General features: G+C 37.4%; 1 protein-coding gene across 1 annotated transcript in view; it reads left to right on the forward strand.

Annotated features, from left to right (window-relative positions):
* The window catches only part of tanc2b (tetratricopeptide repeat, ankyrin repeat and coiled-coil containing 2b), a 199,182-nt gene that overhangs the window by 132,730 nt on the left and 46,237 nt on the right, over positions 1-20,215 (forward strand). The window contains exons 4-6 of the mRNA XM_081393547.1: positions 11,242-11,390; positions 16,369-16,528; positions 18,657-18,899. Coding sequence (XP_081249673.1) covers positions 11,242-11,390; positions 16,369-16,528; positions 18,657-18,899 — 552 coding nt within the window. The remainder of the gene's footprint in view (positions 1-11,241; positions 11,391-16,368; positions 16,529-18,656; positions 18,900-20,215) is intronic.

A 20,215-nucleotide genomic window follows, 5' to 3' on the forward strand; every position in this document is an offset into this window, starting at 1 on the left:
ACTCTGAATTAATTGATTTAATTAAACAATATGTTTAAATAAATTGGTTGGTCCAGTATGTCTAATAATATTTGCAATATAGCACATCTTCTCATTTCTTATTGCTCAAGTATTGATTTTTGTCCCATAATCAGATCACGTAATGAAATAGACATGAAATGAAATCAGATGAACTATACATTTCTTTAAAACATTGCATTCCATATTAATGAATGACCTGTTAATCATTATTTAATGTTGAACATTTATTTATCAAGTATTAGAGAGAAAATCTAGATTTTTGATACTGGGGGTTGACAAGCACTATTCTAAATGAAAGAGTTTGTTTGTTTGTTTAATTAGTAAATCAGTTTAAAGAGGTAAGAATTTTCACTAGTAATTTCACTAGCTACTATTAATGAAACATAAAAAATTAGACCTTCCCTGACTTCCTATGTTGTCTATGAAAGCCTGTAGACTGATTTTTATTTTATTTACTGATGTTTGTGCGATTCCGAGAGCCTCTCTTCCTTTCTGACACACTAATGCTTATACAATGTTCAGAATAATGCCTATTCTGTACTGTACTGTAATGTCAATGTGTCGTGCAAAGAAAAGGGATTCATTCAAACTATAGTCTCACATAGCCAGATCTATATAGTCTATAATCTCACATATACTTTATAATCAAACTATCATAACAGCACAATTTTAATTATCTTGATGTCGGTGAATCGCAGAGTTGCTGCAAACATTTCCACATCGCTATGATCAGATGTTTTCTGAACTTCTGTATTCAATGCTGTCATTTTTGTGTGTTTATTTTGTCATTGAGAGGAAATATTTACATACTCATCTAAACGTCGCTCTCAGGAGTGTGGACGGCATCGGGATGTTTGTTAAAAGCATATTGCTGCAAAGGTATTTCATTCTTTTAAGCAAATAATGAAAAAGACCTTCACTGTGAGTATATCGGGGCATCGAATCACGTTCAGTCTCCTGTATGTTACGTGTGCACTAGCAGTAATTAGCCGGCTGCAGTTCACTAAACGGCCACCGGTGTCACTAATGAGAAGGGTTTCTGAATTCTACATACAGCCCCTTTAATAAAGTAATGTTGTAATACGATTTGTTTGTCTAGTCTGCCTAACAATGCCCTGTAGTCACGACTATATTCACAATATAGAACAGCCGCTCATAGAAGTATTGATTTTTGTCTCATAATCAGATCACATAATGAAATAATGGATATGAAATTAAATCAGGTGAGTGTATCTGTGGAACTATTACAATCCAATGTTCTGCCATTAGAGGTAGTGAAACCCTATCCTCCCTTTGACTTGATCCATCTGTTGTCTCTGACCTTGGCTGATGACCTTTCTCTGTCATCACCACCCCCTGTTTTTGTGTGTGTATTCTCGGCTCCTCTGTGAAAAGCTGAGTTAGTGAGGAGCTCCTCGATTCTCGTGTCTGATCTCGGCTGTCGTAACGGCGGTCACATCTCCTGCTGGGACTGCAGAGCTCTTCTGTTTCTCTATCTGCATCTGTTGGTGACTCATTCAGTACATTTTAGAGCTTTGCATTCAGAGTTGCATGTTAGTGCAGACAACTGTTAGCTAAGCTTGTGTGTGCAGACCATAGACTGTAAAAAAAGATGGACGATGTGTCTCCACCTCCTTGAAATGCAGAATAATGAAGACAAATGTCCCAGAAATGGCACTGTCATCTTGCGCTGGTGACTTCATTTGGAGCCAGAGTCTGCGCAGTAGTGTTCGTGAGGTAATGATCGTCACCTTTTTTATAGCATCAAATAACTAACTAAAAACAACGTATTCGAAAAACGAACACTCGGCTTGATAAGAACTACCTAAAATGGCAAAACCCGTCTGTGGGAAACATTTATTTGAAGTGTATTTATTTTTTTTAGTTTGACTCACATCCCATTCACTTACATATAGAGGGTGGGGTTTGACCTATACTGCAACCAGCCACCAGGGGCCGATATAAACGCTTTGGCTTCACTTTTCAAGATGTGTGCGGCAATGAACGAGCAAACTTGTTGAAGATTAGCTGATGGGCTGTCGATTCATTTAAATAAGCGATTTCATCAGAAAAGCCATTTATTCAGCATAGTGAAGTCTTTCCTCCATTGACATCCATTAAAGAAAACTGACTCTTTTCTCCTTCCCTGCGTACGGCAGCGTTAGCAGGCATTATGTGGCTTCCAGTGGCTTTGCAGACAGTCATAAGCTTTTAGGCCTTGTTTACACCTGGTGTTTAAATCCATCTTTTTAACCCAATTTCAACCACTTCTGTCCTGATTTCTCCGAGGGGAGGGTCTATGGGCGGGTAAATGTATGGGTTTTATCAGATCTTATGATCTAATGGACAAAATAAGCTTGTACAATTTACATATAAACGCACCCGGAGACGACAGAAAAACATATGGAGAGCAGCAGTGGTGTAGTGCAAATCCACGGGCGAGGAAGGCGAGTCAGTGGAGATCACACAAGCAATGTGCAGACTTTGCTCTAGAGGTATGGCGGTGGAGAAGTCTCAAACCCCAGTCAATTAAACACTACAGAAAATGAAAGTAAAAACATCTGACGCTGCATTAACGGTTCATATTCTCTCAGAGACGATGAGAGCAGAATCTACCTTAACGTGCTGAAAACGGTATAAGTGTCTTCATTTATTTTCTTAATATTTCTCTTGTGGCCCATAAGTAGTGAAAAAATAAGAAGAGAAGTATTTCTTTTTAAACAAGTTGTTTTTGAAATGTTAATCTTATATTTTCCTGCACTTATAACTATTGTGGGGACATTTAATTGTAGCTAATAGCCTATTAATTTAATAATAAAAGTAATAATAGTAATTTATTAGGTCAGCTGATGCGGGCCCGTCCGCTACGCCACTGGAGACCAGCCGAACGCTGTGAGTGTGTGTTAGAAATCAGGAATGGTGGGAGAACATTGAGCTTGGTACATTTTTCATCTTCAAACCAAACTTGGGTCTCCAGCCAAAGTTTAAATCCCGTCTGGCTAGAGCTCTTCCCATAATGTTTACGCATTAGGTCAGTAGACGGTCTTTTGTGGCTGTTCGAACACATTCGACAACATGAGCGTTTACACTACGAAAGCAATCCGGTCAAATGTGTTTTCGACTGGTCGAGAGTGGACAAGCTCAAAACCTTTTAAACCCCGTTTACACCTGTCGTCCACTTGTGATCCGATAGACCAAAATGCTTCTTAATACCAGGTGTGAACGGGGCCTTACACACTAAACCTGGTGAATTACCAATTGACTTTCCACCTGTAAGAAGGCATTCACACATCAGTACCAAAAACTAGTTGCACTCACACTAGTTGTTCTGAAGTCTGATTGCTTGTGGGAAGAAACCGTTTTTGAGTCTGGATGTTCTGGTCTGAATGCTTCTCAGCCTCGTCCCAGATGAGCTTGAACCCGACGTGGGAAGGATGAGCGAGAGGAGTTTTGATGATGGAGGTGGTCTTCTTCACACACCTACTGTAGTGTTGTAAAGGTCCTCAAGCCCCAGTGATACGCTGTGCCGTCTTCACTACTCGCTGTAGGGCTTTCCTGTCAGATGCTGAGCAGTTTCCACACCAGATGGTTAGAACATTCTCAATGTGATAGTCTGTATTTTTTCTATATTTTGCATGTAAAAAACTTTACTAGAGGTGTAACAACTGTTTTAGCTGCAGTGTGTTTGTGCATTGTCTATGCTACACGATTTAAAAAAGAGGTGGTTTTTCAGGCTAATAGATTTTTTACATGCTTTACACTCTGATATTCTGGCCATAGATATGTGAAAGGTTGTTGATTCAATGTCTTGAATGTTTTTGGAAACGCTGACCCAAGTCTGCACCTGTTTTCCACAGCAAAGCCTCCTCCGTTTGCACACCCCTCATCTGTATTCCAGTCATGTGTAAAATCTGGAGTAGTTTGTCTTGGTCTGTTTTGAGAGCTCGGTCAGCGGCCTGTGAAAAAGGTCGATTTTAGCCTTTCCTCATCCCTCTTAAACTCTGCCAAGCACACTATCTGCTGTTTAGCTTTACTAATGTGGGAAAGATTGGCATTGCTTAGATCGACATGGGGGAATTCATTTTGAAGGAATTGCATGCACTTGTAGTGTGTTTGTTTTGGTAGTCTTGGCTCAATTGGTTTAGATAAAAAAATAAAAATACAACATAATAAGACAAGTTGAACTGAACCCATGTGTAGTTTATTCAAACAAAACATGAACAAACACAAAATGAACAAAGACTTAGCTTGACTTGAGCATGAACGCACAGTGGAAACACGAGGGCTATATATACAATATGCACCTGAGCATGATCAAGACAATGAACCAATGACAAAACAGAACTGAGTATCACATGACAAGATAAACCAATGGAAACAAAACACGTGAAACAGAAGCAGCACATGGCATGATCACATGAGGATCAGGGGAACCACATGACCAAATGAGGAACGTTAGGTGTGTTGGACTTCATGCGGCGCTGAGCAGATCGATCTGCATCTGACTTTCAGCAGTTAGAAATGTTATCCGAGTTGAGACAGCGCCGACGCCACGTGACTGACGTATGGCATCAAAATACCGTAAGAGCGATTGGAGAGCAGACGGCTGACACAATATAACAAAAAAACTCTTTTCATGTAACCATAATGTTATATTGTGTCATGTTTATCAAAATAACGCTGATTTAAAATATATAGACCCACTTTAATGGTATTTAAATAGCATAGGGTTATGTTGGACTGAATTCTTCTACAGATTTGAGCACACCTTGTGACTATGAGAATTTCAAAATAAAAGACTAACCACAAAACAGACATATATATCAACAAAATATAACAAAATATATCATTCTAATGTAATATTATATCAAATTATAGGAGATAAAACATTAAAGGATTTTATTTAAAAAAATAATTTAATATAATATTAAAATTATGTTTTTTATATAAATATAAGGAAGCAACAGGAGAAATATAATTATATAAAATATTTATAATATATATATATTTATAATATATATAATATATATTATAAAATTATATATATATTATTTTATAAAATATTATAAATATATGATATATTATTATCTATTAAATATTATATATATTATTTTATTTTATGAAATATTATAAATTATTTATATATTAGTGCTGTCAAATCAATTAATTGCGATTAATCACATCTAACATAGAAGTTTGTGTTTATATATGTGTGTGCATATATATATATATATATATATATATATATATATATATATATATATATATATACAAACTTTATGTTAAACATGATTTATATATATAGCGCTACTGTGCAGTGTAATATAGTATAATATAGTAATATAGTATCTGTACTTGACATAAGTTTCATGTTGTTTTTTAAAAAAAACAAGCAAAATTGTGTCTTGACTTGATGTTCATTATTATTGTTTGTAAAATAGAGCGGCTTTAACATATTCATATCTGTTTTTGTGTTGTTGTGCCATTTTTGCGAAGTTACTTCTTGACGGTTGCGATGTGCAACCTTTGCAGATGTTGTCCCGCCACAGTCCTGAGCGCAGCTGCTCTGTGTGTGTGTGTGTGTGTGTGTGTGTGTGTGTGTGTGTGTGTGTGTGTGTGAGACGAGTAATGAGTGGACTGAGACTCTATTCTCTTCCACCTCCCTCCCTCCGTCATCAGAGACTCTCCTTCACGACCTGCCGTGACTCTCAGTAGATGATGAATCTGTACACCGCCTCTTCTGCCAGACTCCAGGCCTCTCGCACCTGCACCGGTACCGCTTCATGCCCGCCGGACACTCCTGCTGGGCAAGAGGGAAAACACAACAACAGCGAGACAACATGCCCACTCCCGGGAAACTACAGCCACCCTTCGTACCGCACGGCCTGTTGCCATAGCAACCATCTGTCTTCTCCGGAGCGCAGGAATGCAGGGATGACAGGACGGAGGGGGAGGAGGAGGAGGAGGAGGACAAGGAAGTGCTTTATGCTTTCTTCTCCATCTGCATGTCTATGTGGGTCATTTCAGTGTTGAATGATCACTCGTTTGATCGTTGCATCTCTGGATCAGTCGATTCACGAATGAGTTACGGATACTATCACAAGCTCCAGCACTGTTATCAATATTTGTTGTTGTTTTTGGAATGGTACGAAACTTGGTAAAGGTTTTGACCCTTGCTGTCTCACACACACAAATCATGGACATGATTCGAAAAGGTTAAATGGTCCTCCTGAATAAAATAGTCACACTTGTTCTGTTTACAGTCAAAAATAGGAGATGAATTTCATCTAGTGGAAGCGTTTGGTACTGCGGCCAAACAATCTGACTGAAAGCTCATTTTTTGAGATATCAACCTCAAATTTGGAACACAGCGTGTTTAGATTAATGGCTTTGATTTTCTTTGTGTTTTGGAAAATATTTATTTCATATAAAAATGTAAAATTGTATTTTTGTGCATTTCTCTTAAAAATAAATGTAACATTTTATAACTTTTCTTTTTTCAATTTCACTTTTTATAACTATTTTTACTTCAGCAATAATCTGACAAGTGTCATCTTTGAAAAGAGACCAAGCTGAAGTCTGTGCTCTAAAGCATTCAAGATTTATGACAGTTTAAGTTGGAAATTTCATTTTCAGGTCTATGCTCAAAAAGTGAATGAATGGTTTATAACTACAGCATAAATATAATTTAGTTCCATAAAATCCCTTAAAAATACAAAATATTAAATTAAAAACATTATCGAACTAAAATATAGTACAATCATTTCATTGAAATAAAATAAAAAACTGTACCAGAGGATTAAAAGACATTTCGTAAAATTTTAAAATACAGTAAAAACTGTAATATTGTGAAATATTATTGCAATTTTAAATAACGGTTTTCTATATGAATATATTGTAAAATTTAATTTTAATTCTGTGTTAAAAGTTTAATTTTTAGCATCATTACTCCAGTCTTCAGTGTCACATGATCCATCTTGAAACCCGTTGTGCTGCTTTATGCTTCTGTGGAAACCGTGATACATTAATTTGCTGAATATAAGGTATATATTTAGAAATATCACTTTTGATCAATTTAATGCTGAATAAAAGTATTATAGTATTAGAATAAAAGGCCCAAAATATATAACAAATATTAAAATAAAATAATTACAATACAGTAAAATATTACAATATATTATCCTTCATCTGTTCCTGGACTGACAGTAACATAACGTCCCTTGATTATTTTTTATTTTTACTGTATTTATTTCTTAAATTAAGCATTTTGAATCTCCTTGGCAACAAAGACTGTTTGGTTGAAATCAGGGTTCCTCTTAATAATAAAAAAAAGCCTTTTTATGTATTTTGAATATGATCAAAAGCAGTCAAATATAAAGATGCATTTATATCCACCAGCCCTAAAGAGAAGTTTCTTAGATGTTCCATCTATAACATATGCGTTTGAGTACGTCACAAAGCTCATGTTTTGCACCAGTACACGGCGTGTGTCCTATAGATAGCAGCTCTGCAGTGTATTTGAGGTAGGAGCGTGGGTGCTGTGACTGTCTATGTATAGACGCATTTCCAGCACTGACATTCTCTCTACACAAACATACACTCAAATCTACCCAGACACACACACAAATGCTCAGTTTTATATAACCAACAAATCCAGAGCACTGCGCTGGGCTTATTTTCAACATATTTCCTGTTACAGAACGGAAAGGAATTTGAGGATACTTTTCTCAATTTGAGTCGTTATGAGATTGATGAAGTCGGCACAGCCTGTCAGTCAGGTCTGACCCGTCCATTACGAGGCCTTCAGATGTAGCCTATATTTAAATTTAGCTCAGTGTTATCAGTCTGAGGACGACTGACATTGTTGCCGGATCACGCAGGCATGCAGGTTTAGAGTAAGTACTCTTTCACTTACAGGAAGAAGGTAAAAGGAAAGAGCAAGTTGTGTGTCAATCCCAGTGGCTGCCTTCCCAGTTTGGTGTTTGTGTGGATCTCAGAACGTGTCTCTGATATGTTGATGTTTTGGAGTGTTAACATGGCAGGCCTGTGGAGGGTGTGTCTGTCAGCGGGGCAAGTTGAGACGCCTGTGTGATGTCGTCGGTCAGTTCTTCAGCTCGGTGAAATCATGCTCATGCGTTATGGCTCCAGGCTCATCGAGTAAAGCCGTTTGTCTGGTTTATCTGTTGTTGTTGTGCAGGACGGGGAGATTCACTCTCGCGCTGATGTCTCTCAGTGATGTATAACTTGTAAAAGCAGTGGCATTTCAACTATTTATATTTTCATCATGACATACAGTATGAGAGCTCTTTAATATAGCAGTTGTTGCGATGAGATTAAATAAGGTTTGAGATTAAATTTTCCCTCGGTAATGCTAGTTTTGCCTGAAAACACCAATGTTTGCAATCAAAACTCCTAAAACATTTTTGGTTACACTTTATTTTAAGGTGTCATTGTTACAGTGTAATTATATATTTAAATACTGAGTGATATTAAGCAACTACCTGTACTTACTATAGGGTTAGGGATTGGTTGAGGGTTAGTTGCATGTAATTATGCATATTTTACTGTTATTACTACGGTAAGTACATGTAACATATGTAACAAGGACACTGTAAAATAGTGTTACCACTTTTTTTTTTTCTTAGTGCAAAGAATATTTAAAAATAACCTTTCGAATGGAAAGACGTGGTTATTAAAGGTTCTTCATGAAACCATCAATGCCAATAAAGAACCTTTATTTTTTTTTAAGAACTCAAGTTTCTCATTAAATTCTGTGAATTCACATTCGTTGTATAGCTCTATATTCTTGCTGTATTTCATTAGTTGTAGAATTTCTGTCCATTTTCATTTCATTTACCAACTGAGAAATGTTTTTAACCGTATATAGAGCAAACTCTGAGTGTGATAACTGTCCTCTGGTTAGCTTTATGTTCTGATCTTCATTCAATGCTGTATTGTTTCCTGGGGTAGGACAGTCCAACAGCTGAATGTTTCACTGAAGACTCATTATAAACACGCCCCATGACTGAAGAACACACACCACACACACACACCGCTCTGGTTGTGTGTTCACCTACGACTCTCTCTGTTGTTCGCGCCACACGCAGGATTAGTGTGTGATGTGTTGAAGGAATGGCATGCCAGGGAACAGGTGTGTTGTGGTTTTCTTCCTCGTCCTCATCTTCCTCTTCTCTCTCTCTCTCTGTCAGTTGTAGTTTCTCAGATTTTTCTTTGAATGAAGGGTTGAGAAACTCCTCTCTCGTTGTGTTTTCATGATGTTAGCTTGTCTAAGCTTGGCTTTGGCTAGTGGTTCTCAGATGGTTTTGCTTCAGGATTTTTCATTGGACATGATATTGGACACAGACTCAAAAGTGATTATTAAAGTGATATTTCTGACTCTTGAATTCTGATGGGATAAGGGACGTTTGCAACTGTTGTAAAGTCGATATGATCGCATGTTTTATATTAACACGGAACATTAGGACTGCAATTACTTAAAATAATGATTTAGAAAATTATTAATAACTAGCGGCATCATCGGTAATTAATAATCTATCGCTCTATCGTTCTATCTATCTATCTATCTATCTATCTATCTATCTATCTATCTATCTATCTATCTATCTATCTATCTATCTATCTATCTATCTATCTATCTATCTATCTATCTATCTATCTATCTATCTATCTATCTATCTATCGCTCTATCGTTCTATCTATCTATCTATCTATCTATCTATCTATCTATCTATCTATCTATCTATCTATCTATCGCTCTATCGTTCTATCTGTCTATCTATCTATCGCTCTATCGTTCTATCTATCTATCTATCTATCTATCTATCTATCTATCTATCTATCTATCTATCTATCTATCTATCTATCTATCTATCTATCTATCTATCTATCTATCTATCTATCTATCTATCTATCTATCTATCTATCTATCTATCTATCTATCGCTCTATCGTTCTATCTATCTATCTATCTATCTATCTATCTATCTATCTATCTATCTATCTATCTATCTATCTATCTATCTATCTATCGCTCTATCGTTCTATCTATCTATCTATCTATCTATCTATCTATCTATCTATCTATCTATCTATCTATCTATCTATCTATCTATCTATCCATCTATCTATCTATCATTCTATCTATCGTTCTATCTATCGTTCTATCTATCTATCTATCTATCGTTCTATCTATCGTTCTATCTATCGTTCTATCTATCGTTCTATATATAATTTATTCAGTCTATCGTTCTACAGTATCTACCATTCTATTGTTATATCGTTATATCTGTCGTTCTAACTATCGTTCTGTTGTTCTATTGTTGTATCTTTCTATCTATCTATATATCGTTCTATCTATCATTCTATCGTTCTATCTATATATCTATCGTTCTATCATTCTATCTATCGTTCTATTGTTCTATCGTTGTATCTATCTATCGTTGATTCGTTCTATCATTCTATTGTTCAGTCTCTCAGTTATTGTCAGTTATCAGTCTGTTATTCACTCTATCTTTTTATCTATCTGTCTGTCTGTCTATCCTTCTGTCATTCACTCGATCTATCTCTCTATCTCTCAGTAAGGCCTAAATAGTCTTCGAATTATAATCTTCACACTTCAAGCAATTTGAACTGTTTTAAACTTTCAGGCAAAGCAAGATTAACTTTGCCTTGACAGATGTTCCTTTTCTAGCTCTCTGTTTCTCTCTCTCTCTCTCTCTCTCTCTCTCTCTCTCTCTCTCTCTCTCTCTCTCTCTCTCTCTCTCTCTCTCTCTCTCTCTCTCTCTCTCTCTCTTTCTCTTAGCTGTTAGCTGATTATATAGTGCAGTGTGAGCTGGTTGATGTGGTTTGTGTCTCTGTCAGTCTTGTCCTGGAGCTTCGTCTCTCTCCAGCACTGAAGAAAGACCGCAGGGTGATTTTATATCGCTTACAGAGCCGAGACGGAGATTGATGTCGCTCTGAGGATGAGGTGTCACTTAAGATCTGTGGGAAATCGCTTATTGAATTGTTGAATTTTCATGCGGAATCCTTAATAAGGATATAGTGGAAGACATGAAGCTCATAATGAACTTTTTCTGATCCGTTGAGCTGGTTTTGCTGGCTTCACTTTTCACTTGACTCGATTTCGTTTTCTCTTTCCCTGTCTCTCTCTCTCTCTCTCTCTCTCTCTCTCTCTCTCTCTCTCTCTCTCTCTCTCCTTCAGGGGGGTTAGGTCCAGAACTCGGCCCCCCTCCCTCAGTGGACGAGGCAGCAAACACGTTGATGACTCGTCTTGGCTTCCTACTCGGAGAAAAAGTGAGCGAGGGGTCTCAAGGGCCGCAGTACAGCATGGAGGAGCCCGATGACGCACAGGTAGGCTATTCAACCTCACCTCCTGCTATAAATACACATCTCCCTATCATATAGAAGAGGTATAACACAAGTTTCGGCTCTCGGGCCTTTCTCAGGCCTTCAACACTCTGAAGAAGGCCTGTGAGAAGAAACATATGGGTTATTCCAGATAGGATACAAGGTATAAGACAAGAGAGCGTGGTGTAAATGAACTATATTACCCTAGACTATTAAAAAATAAAAGTTCTTTATTGGAATCTATGGTTCCATGAAGAACCTTGAACATTCATAAAGCCTTTCCATTGCACAAAATGTTCTTTATAGTAGAAAAGGTTCAGATTATTAAAATGTTCTTTAATCTTTTCATGATCTTTAATCTAAACTTCTGGGGTTTTTTCAGTCGCTGTTCACATAAACAGTGTGCAATAATAATAATATATTATTGTAGAGTAATTTTATTTATCCTTATGATAATGTCACTGGTAACACTTTACAAAAAGGTTCATTAGTTAACTACATTAGTTAAAATGAACTAAGAATGAACAATACTTCTTCAGCATTTATTAATAATATTAATTTCAACATTTACTAATACGTTATTAAAATCAAAGGTTGTATTTGTTAACATTAGTTAATGCACTGTGAACTAACATGAAGAAACAATGAACAGTATTTTTATTAATTCACATTAACAAATATTAATAAATACTGTAACAAATGTATTGCTCGTTGTTAGTTCATGTTAGTTAATACATTAACTAATGAACCTTATTGTAAAGTGTTACCATGCCACATTTGGGATGTGGGAGAATTTTAATTGTCATGAAAATAATATCACGATGCAGTAAAAAGAAACGTTCACAGTTTTCACAGTAAAAAAGCCCTTGTTCTTTGAGGTGTCCGCTTTATTCAAACATGATCTCTCCTGCAGAGAAGAGGACACATATGGCATTCAGATGAGTTTACCTCTAATTAGGGAATTATGTAAGGACAGCCTCTTTGCTATTCCGCTCTGTTGATTCAGCAGTTTTCAGAATTTTCCTCACTTTTGCGTGCTTTGGTGAACTTCACCACGAGAACGGTTTAAACAACAGGATCAGAAATATAGTGTTGAATAACCTCAGAGAAAGAGAGAGAGTGTGCGTGTGTGTGTGTGTGTGTGAGAGGACTGTCTCCCTGACCTTAAGTAGTTGTGAGGGTTTTAAGGCGAGGTGCTTTGCCTGTTGTGACGTTTGATGTTAATGTTGGGAGTGGGCAGATTATCCGTGCCATGCTTCATCATGCCCTGCCTGGGCCCTCAGTGCCCACCTGACCCGAACCGACACCGGCTCAGCCTGTCACTGAGCGCCACTGCGTCCCATCAGAGGCGGAGAGAGAGAGAGAGAGAGAGAGAGAGAGAGAGAGAGAGAGAGAGAGAGAGAGAGAGAGAGAGAGAGAGAGAGAGAGAGAGAGAGAGAGAGAGAGAGAGAGAGAGAGAGAGAGAGAGAGAGAGAGAGAGAGAGAGAGAGAGAGAGAGAGAGAGAGAGGTTTCATTGGTCAGCTACAAACACAAGCACGCACTGAGAGCAAAGGTTATGTGCAGTGTTGGGGAAAGTTACTTTTAAAAGTAATGCATTACAATATTGCGTTACTCCCCCAAAAAGTAACTAATTGCGTTACATTACTTTAGCATTACTTTTTCTCACTTGGGCTGGGCTTGCTTGTTTGTTTTCTAATAATAACAAAAAAAGTAATATTTTTGGCAGATGTAAAGACCCTTTCACACCAAAAGTGAAATGAATAAGCCTCAGGCTGAAGCAGGCCCGGAGTGGGTAATCGGGAGAATCGGGAGAATTCCCGGTGGGCCGCTTCACTTTAGGGCCGGTCGAGGAAAGGGTTTTTTTTTTTTTTTTTTTTTTTTCACATTTCAATGTCACGTTAGTTAGCTACACACGTTTCACATTCTGACACCGCAGCGCGCAGCCTCTGCATGGCCTGTACCATGTGAGGGAGTTCTCCCCTCCCCTCCTATAGAGTTGGTTGGGTCCATAGTCCGTCTTTTCCAAAACGTTTTCTCAGGTGGGCTACCGCGGCACCGCCGGCGCCTACCGATAGCTGGGCTGGCTCTACCGTAAACGGTACACGTCAGGGAGGATGGATGGGAGGAAGAGGCCAGGAGGTATGGAAGCTTTGTTTCCGCCACAGAATAAAACATTTTAAAAGATAATTGCGACTTTTTATCTCACAATTGCGAGTTTATTTCACACAATTTTGACTTTATATCTCGCAATTCTGAGAAATAAAGTCAGAATTGTGAGATATAAAGTCAAAATTGCGTGAAATAAAGTCGCAATTGCGTGTTATAAAGTCAGAATTGCGTGATATAAAGTCGCAATTGTGTGTTATAAAGTCAGAATTGCGAGATATAAATTCAGAATTGTGTGAAATAAAGTCGCAATTGCTTCTTATAAAGTCAGAATTGCGTGATATAAAGTCGCAATTGCTTCTTATAAAGTCAGAATTGCAAGATATAAAGTCAGAACTGCGTGAAATAGTCGCAATTTCTTATAAAGTCAGAACTGCAAGATATATAGTCAGAATTGTGTGATATAAAGTCGCAATTGTGTTATGAAGTCAGAATTGTGAGATATAAAGTCAGAATTGTGTGAAATAAAGTCGCAATTGCTTCTTATAAAGTCAGAATTGCAAGATATAAAGTCAGAACTGCGTGAAATAAAGTTGCAGTTGCTTATAAAGTCAGAACTGCAAGATATAGAGTCAGAATTGTGATATAGAGTCGCGTTATAAAGTCAGAATTGCGAAATATAAAGTCCGAATTGTATGAAATAAAGTCGCAATTGCTTCTTATAAAGTCTAAGTGAATTATTATTTAACCTTTACATTATTTGTTATTAATACAAACTACACAATAGTAAGAGCTGAACTGTTGCTTCATTTATCCAATTTAGAAAAAGTGCTAATTTAGAATTCCACCATGGAAAAAGTGGGCTGGTCTTGGGCCTGAAACTCCCGGGCTGAAAAGTGGCCCCACTCCGGCCCTGGGCTGAAGGAAATGCATATTTACGCGTGTACAGTAGAGTGCATAATCTATAATTTAGGAATTTTTGCTTATTAGTATGGTTGAATTAGATAATTGAAGGTCAGCAGCAAAGACATTGGTTGATAAAGTGAGATTAAATACATAAAGTATATTTGTGTAATTTAATATAGTTAATTATAAAAGTTTTGCGTTAAATTCTGAGATTAAATTGTACTTTTTTTATTCATTTTGAGGAATACTGAGGGCCCTATTTTAACGATCTGAAACGCAAGTGTCAAAGCGCAAAGTGCAAGTAACTTTGTGGGCGAGTCTTGGCGCTGTTGCTATTTTCCCGGCGGGATAAATGACTCTTGCGCCAGGCGCAAATCTAAAATGGGTTGGTCTGAAGTAGCTTTATTATTCATAGGTGTGGTTTGGGCGTAACGTGAAATAAACCAATCAGAGAGACATTCCCTTTAAGAGCAGACGCGCTTTTTCTAAAGCGGATTCCTATTGTAACGGCGGATTTGCCAGGCGCGCGCCAGGAACGGTTCACAGCCAAGGAGAGCAACGCTCTTGTCAGGGACGTTGGGGATGGAGAAACCCACCCAAATTAACTTCGGTTAAAAAGGCGTATGATAATTTGGGTAAATGTGTAAGCTAGATGTATGCTTTTATAATAAATTGTCTATCTATCTATCTATCTATCTATCTATCTATCTATCTATCTATCTATCTATCTATCTATCTATCTATCTATCTATCTATCTATCTATCTATCTATCTATCTATCTATCTATCTATCTATCTATCTATCTATCTATCTATCTATCTATCTATCTATTTATCGTAATAATGTATGATTTGCAAAAATGAAAACTGCTGCTTCTGTGTAGATGAGAGAATCAAAGTGTATCCGCGTTGTGCACACGCTACATTGATTATGGCCAAGCATGCGGCCTTAAAATAGCATATGAATAACATGCGCAACGCGCCACTGACTTTAAACTATTTTTTCCTGGTTAGTGGCGCAACTGTTTTCTAAACCTGCAAAATAGCATGAAGGAACGTTTGCGCTGGAACACGCCTCCTTTTTTGCGCTGAACCGCCCAGGGAGCGCAAGTTCATTCCCTAATTTAGCGACGTGCTTCTGTGGAGGGAAAAGCGCGCTTTGCGCGGGTGCAAAATAGGAATGATACATGCGTCGGTGTACAAAGTCAGTTGCGCTGGGTGCAAGATAGGGCCCTGAATGTTTTTGTGCAAGTGAGATGAGTAAATGCATGTTCACATTTAGTCTAGAATAAGCAGCATGTTTACACAGCGCACACACACATCCCTTTATTTCTCTCAACATGGGGACAGGAGAGCTGTCAGTCAATAAATGTGACCCTGGACCACAAAACCAGTCACAAGAGTCAATTTTTTTAAATTGAGATTTATACATCATATGAAAGCTAAATAAATAAGCTTTCCATTGACGTATGGTTTGTTAGAATAGGACAATATTTGGCCGAGATACAACTATTGAAAATCTGGAATCTGAGGGTGCAAAAAAATCGAAACATTGAGAAAATCTCCTTTAAAGTTGTCCATTTATGTTCGCGATTGTGCTGCATTCACTCACAAAAATAAATGTTTTATATATTTACGGTAGGAAATTTACTAAATATCTTCATGGAAGATGATCTTTACTTAATATCCTAATGATTTTTGGCATAAAAGAAAAATCGATCATTTTGACCCATACAATGTATTGTTGGCTATTGCCACAAATATACCCGTGCGACATGTGACTGGTTTTGTGGTCCAGGGTCACAAATGTGAAAAAGTAACTAGCGTTACTTATTTGAAAAAGTAACAGATATTTTGTTGTAAATTGAAAAAGTAATGCGTTACTTTACTAGTTACTTGAAAAAGTAATCTGGTTACGTAACTCACGTTAGTTGTACTGAGTTACCCCAACACTGGTTGTGTGTGCAGGGTTTAGGAGCCAGCGGGAGGATGAGTCCATGCTCCACCCTGACCAGCAGCACCGCCTCTCCTCCGGCCTGCAGTCCCTGCTCCACTCTCCCCTCAGCCCCGGGACAGCCCGTCACCAGCCCCTCGTCCACCCTGGAGAGCAGAGACAGCGGCATCATCGGTAAGAGTGTTTACTGCTTTCAAAGAGGTCTCTTCTGCTCACCAATGCTGCATTTATTTAATACAGTAAAAAGAAAGTAATGTTGTGAAATATTATTACGATTTAAAATACTCATTTTCTTTTTGAAAATATAGTAAAATGTAATTTATTCCTGTCATCAAAGCTGAATTTTCAGCATCATTACTCCAGTCTTCAGTGTCACATGATCCTTCAGAAATCACTCTAATATGATGATTTGATGCTCAAGAAACATTTATGATTATTATCAGTGTTGAAAACAGTCGTGGAGATTGTGATACATTTTTGGTCAGGATTTTTTGATGAATGGAAAGTTCAAAAGAACTTGTTTAAATTATTGGAATAGCATTTATTTGAAATAGGATATTTTGCAACATTATAGATGAGAGAGAGAGAGAGGGAGAGGGAGAGATGCGGTAGAACCGATTTACACACACTTTTTTATTTTTATTATTATTGTTTCCCACAATACAAGCCTGGAGCTTATGGTAAAATTATGCACAATTCTCGCAATCGCTGAAATTCAGGCCCTGAAAAGATACTTGACACCCATCGAAACAATATCCCCTTGCAAAATATTGCAATATTTTCCCTCACCCCTATTGTATACTGAATTTAATCTTCTAATATCACTGTCTTAATGCTTTAAACCATGTTATAAATTTTTCACATTAAGTGTTTTAGTATAGTCTGCTGTTTTAAGCGTGGTGAAGGCTGTATATGTGTCCATAACTTCATCAAATTTTTCTTCTTTTGAGATGTGATCTAAATATTCATGCTTGAAACAGATGTGAACCTGACAGGCCCTCCGGCTCTCTGCACCTGTCACATGACTGAGAACTATGAATTAGTGTGTTTAAACTGGAAAAATGCCATGAGGTGTAGTGCACTACGAGTGCTCAGATAATACACTTGTTTTCTTAAAAAAAACAAAAAAAAACCTCTGAAACAAAAATGCAGTTCCACTTGCTGCTATTAGTGGTGCAAAAACGACACACTTCAGCTTTAATGTTTTTTTTGGTAACACTTTGTGATAAGGTCCTACCATTAACTAACAACGAACAGTACAATTGTTATTAATCTTTTTTTAATGCTAGTTAATAAAAATACAACTGTTCATTGTTAGCACTTGTTTGCTCAGGTCCGTTTAATAATATTAACAGATACAACATTTGATTTTCATCAGCACTTCCAGTCTCACTTCATGTTACAAACCTAATTTGCATAATGCCAGTCTATGCTCTTCATTGGCTGCCGATGATCGTCGTCTAACTTTGACCCGCCCTCGAAGGTTTGGTTTGTGTTGTCGACATTTGCTCTTTGCTGCTCTTCAAAAGGACGAGGTCTCACGCTGGAATTGATATGGAAAAACTGACGGCATCATTCGTATCACTGACATCAAGTGCTGAGGAAGAGCTAAAATTCAGATATGGTGATAGGCGTTTTATTTCTGACATGCACTGTAAGAGGTCGACCAATCACAGCAGACTGGGCCGTCTGACCAATCAGAGCAGTAGGGAGGGTTTTAGAGAGACTGAATCTTTGAACGAACCGTTTTCAGACTCTTTGGCAAAAGAGGTGATGTGCAATGTATATTATGAGAAAATGAAAGTAGTTTTTGACCTTGGATGCTTGTAAACCTCTTGTAGGAGACTCCAAAACAACATTGGCAACCTTTAAAATGTCATAATAGGGCACTTTATTAATGCATTAGTAAATGTTGAAATTAACATTAACTAAGATTAATAAATGCGTTAGAAATATTTATTATTGTTAGTTCATGTGAAGTATTGTAGCTAACTAATGTTAACAAATGGAACCTTAATGAAGTGCTACCAATATTTTTAAGGCTCTAAAGCTGTGTTTTTCACACATATCTTAAGATAATGCAATGAAAGTCAATCCAAATGATGCTTGCAAAACTGAGCGGTTCTGCAAGAGCTTAATTGCTGCAATCACTTTTCATACAGTATATTCAAATCCAGCTCCTCCAGGGAAATTATCCTTTCTAACAGGATTTTCTTGTCACAACTTTACACAAAAAAACATGTGAACTCTATGAAGCACAAATCTTGACAGCTGCTCTTTTTCATCCTGCCTCTTTTCCCAGCCACCCTGACCAGTTACTCGGAGCCGGTGGACAGGAGCGGAAAGCACGGCGATGGCTCTCGAGGCAGCAGCCTGAAGCTCTGGCACTCACACAGATCCACACTGGACTCCAGCCTGTACCGTGTGGACGAGAACATGGCCGCCTCCACCTACAGCCTCAACAAGATCCCTGAGCCGAGCTCCGCCCACTATTCCTCTCACCCCACCCCACTCTACCTCATGCCCCGCCCCAACTCAGTGGCAGGTGAGTCTTAACCCCCGCCTCCTCTGTTAATGAATGTTTGTTCAGTCTATCGCTTTATCAATCATGGTTGTGATTTCCTGCTGTGTCACTCGATGCACATAACAATCCCACTGCTTTGGGAACAGCTTCCTTTGGCAAATCCCAAACACACAAATCATGAACGTCATGTTGATCACTGGGAAACATTCAGATTATAAGTATTAGATCTGTTACAGTTCATGACTTTTGGATTTGAATTGAATTAAAGTTGGACTTTGCCACTTTGCGATGTAAATAATGAGTCAATACACTATCAGTCCTTCTTTCAAAAGGTGTTTTTGTCTTACCCTGATTCACTATGGTAAGGATGTTGTATAAGTGTTAATATTTTAGACCGAGCCGGGTTGCTTTTCGCGTGAAATTGGCGAATACGATAGAGCTCGTAATAAAACAAGAATCAACATTGCTTGGCTTTTCGGAGATGACGAGAACTGAGGGATTTGAAATGTTGTAAAAGCGACGTTGAGATGGCATTTTTATTACTCAACTGGTGAAGGTATTTTATTGAAAAGATAAATTTCCACATGAAGCTTTCTAAGAGAGTTCATTATAAAGCATCATCTATTGTGAAGGCTTATTTCATAAAACCTATTGTTGTTGTTGTATCTGCTGTGCTGTCATTTATTTTCAAGGAAGTACCATGTCCATTGAAGGGTAAAGTGACGTCTTCAGCTAGTCAGCTTGAGATCCTTTCCATTTCAACTGGTTATATATCAGTAGCGAATGTTTTATGAGAAATATGATAAACTTATTCATCTGCACAGAGCCGGAGCTCAACCAAGTTCTTCCGCAAAATGCATGTAGTTTAACCGCTAGAGGGCCAAAGGTTACATAGTGCACCTTTAACCACAAACAACAGGAAGTTGAATTGGAATTGGAATGAAAGGAAATATGAAAGGAAAAAGTCGCACAACAACAAAACACACAAGAACAGGTGTTCTGTTTAAGGTTTTCTTTGTTCATAAAATGAAAATTAATGAAATATTCATAAAAAACGTAAAAATGTTATAGGTTGCACTTATTTACACTTATGTATAATGTATTATTGTTGTAGTATATATTATTAATGTTACAATAATTTACTAATAATAAATACTTGAAATGCAACCTATAAAACCGCACTTATTTTATGAATATTTCATGTCTATATATATATATATATATTATTAGGATTATTATTAGGATTATTATCCTATTATTAGGAACACCATACTAATACTGTGTTTGACCCCCTTTCGCCTTCAGAACTGCCTTAATTCTACGTGGCATTGATTCAA

The sequence above is a fragment of the Scardinius erythrophthalmus genome (assembly GCF_964197995.2).
Source record: "Scardinius erythrophthalmus genome assembly, chromosome: 18".
In the NCBI taxonomy this organism is placed as follows: domain Eukaryota; kingdom Metazoa; phylum Chordata; class Actinopteri; order Cypriniformes; family Leuciscidae; genus Scardinius; species Scardinius erythrophthalmus.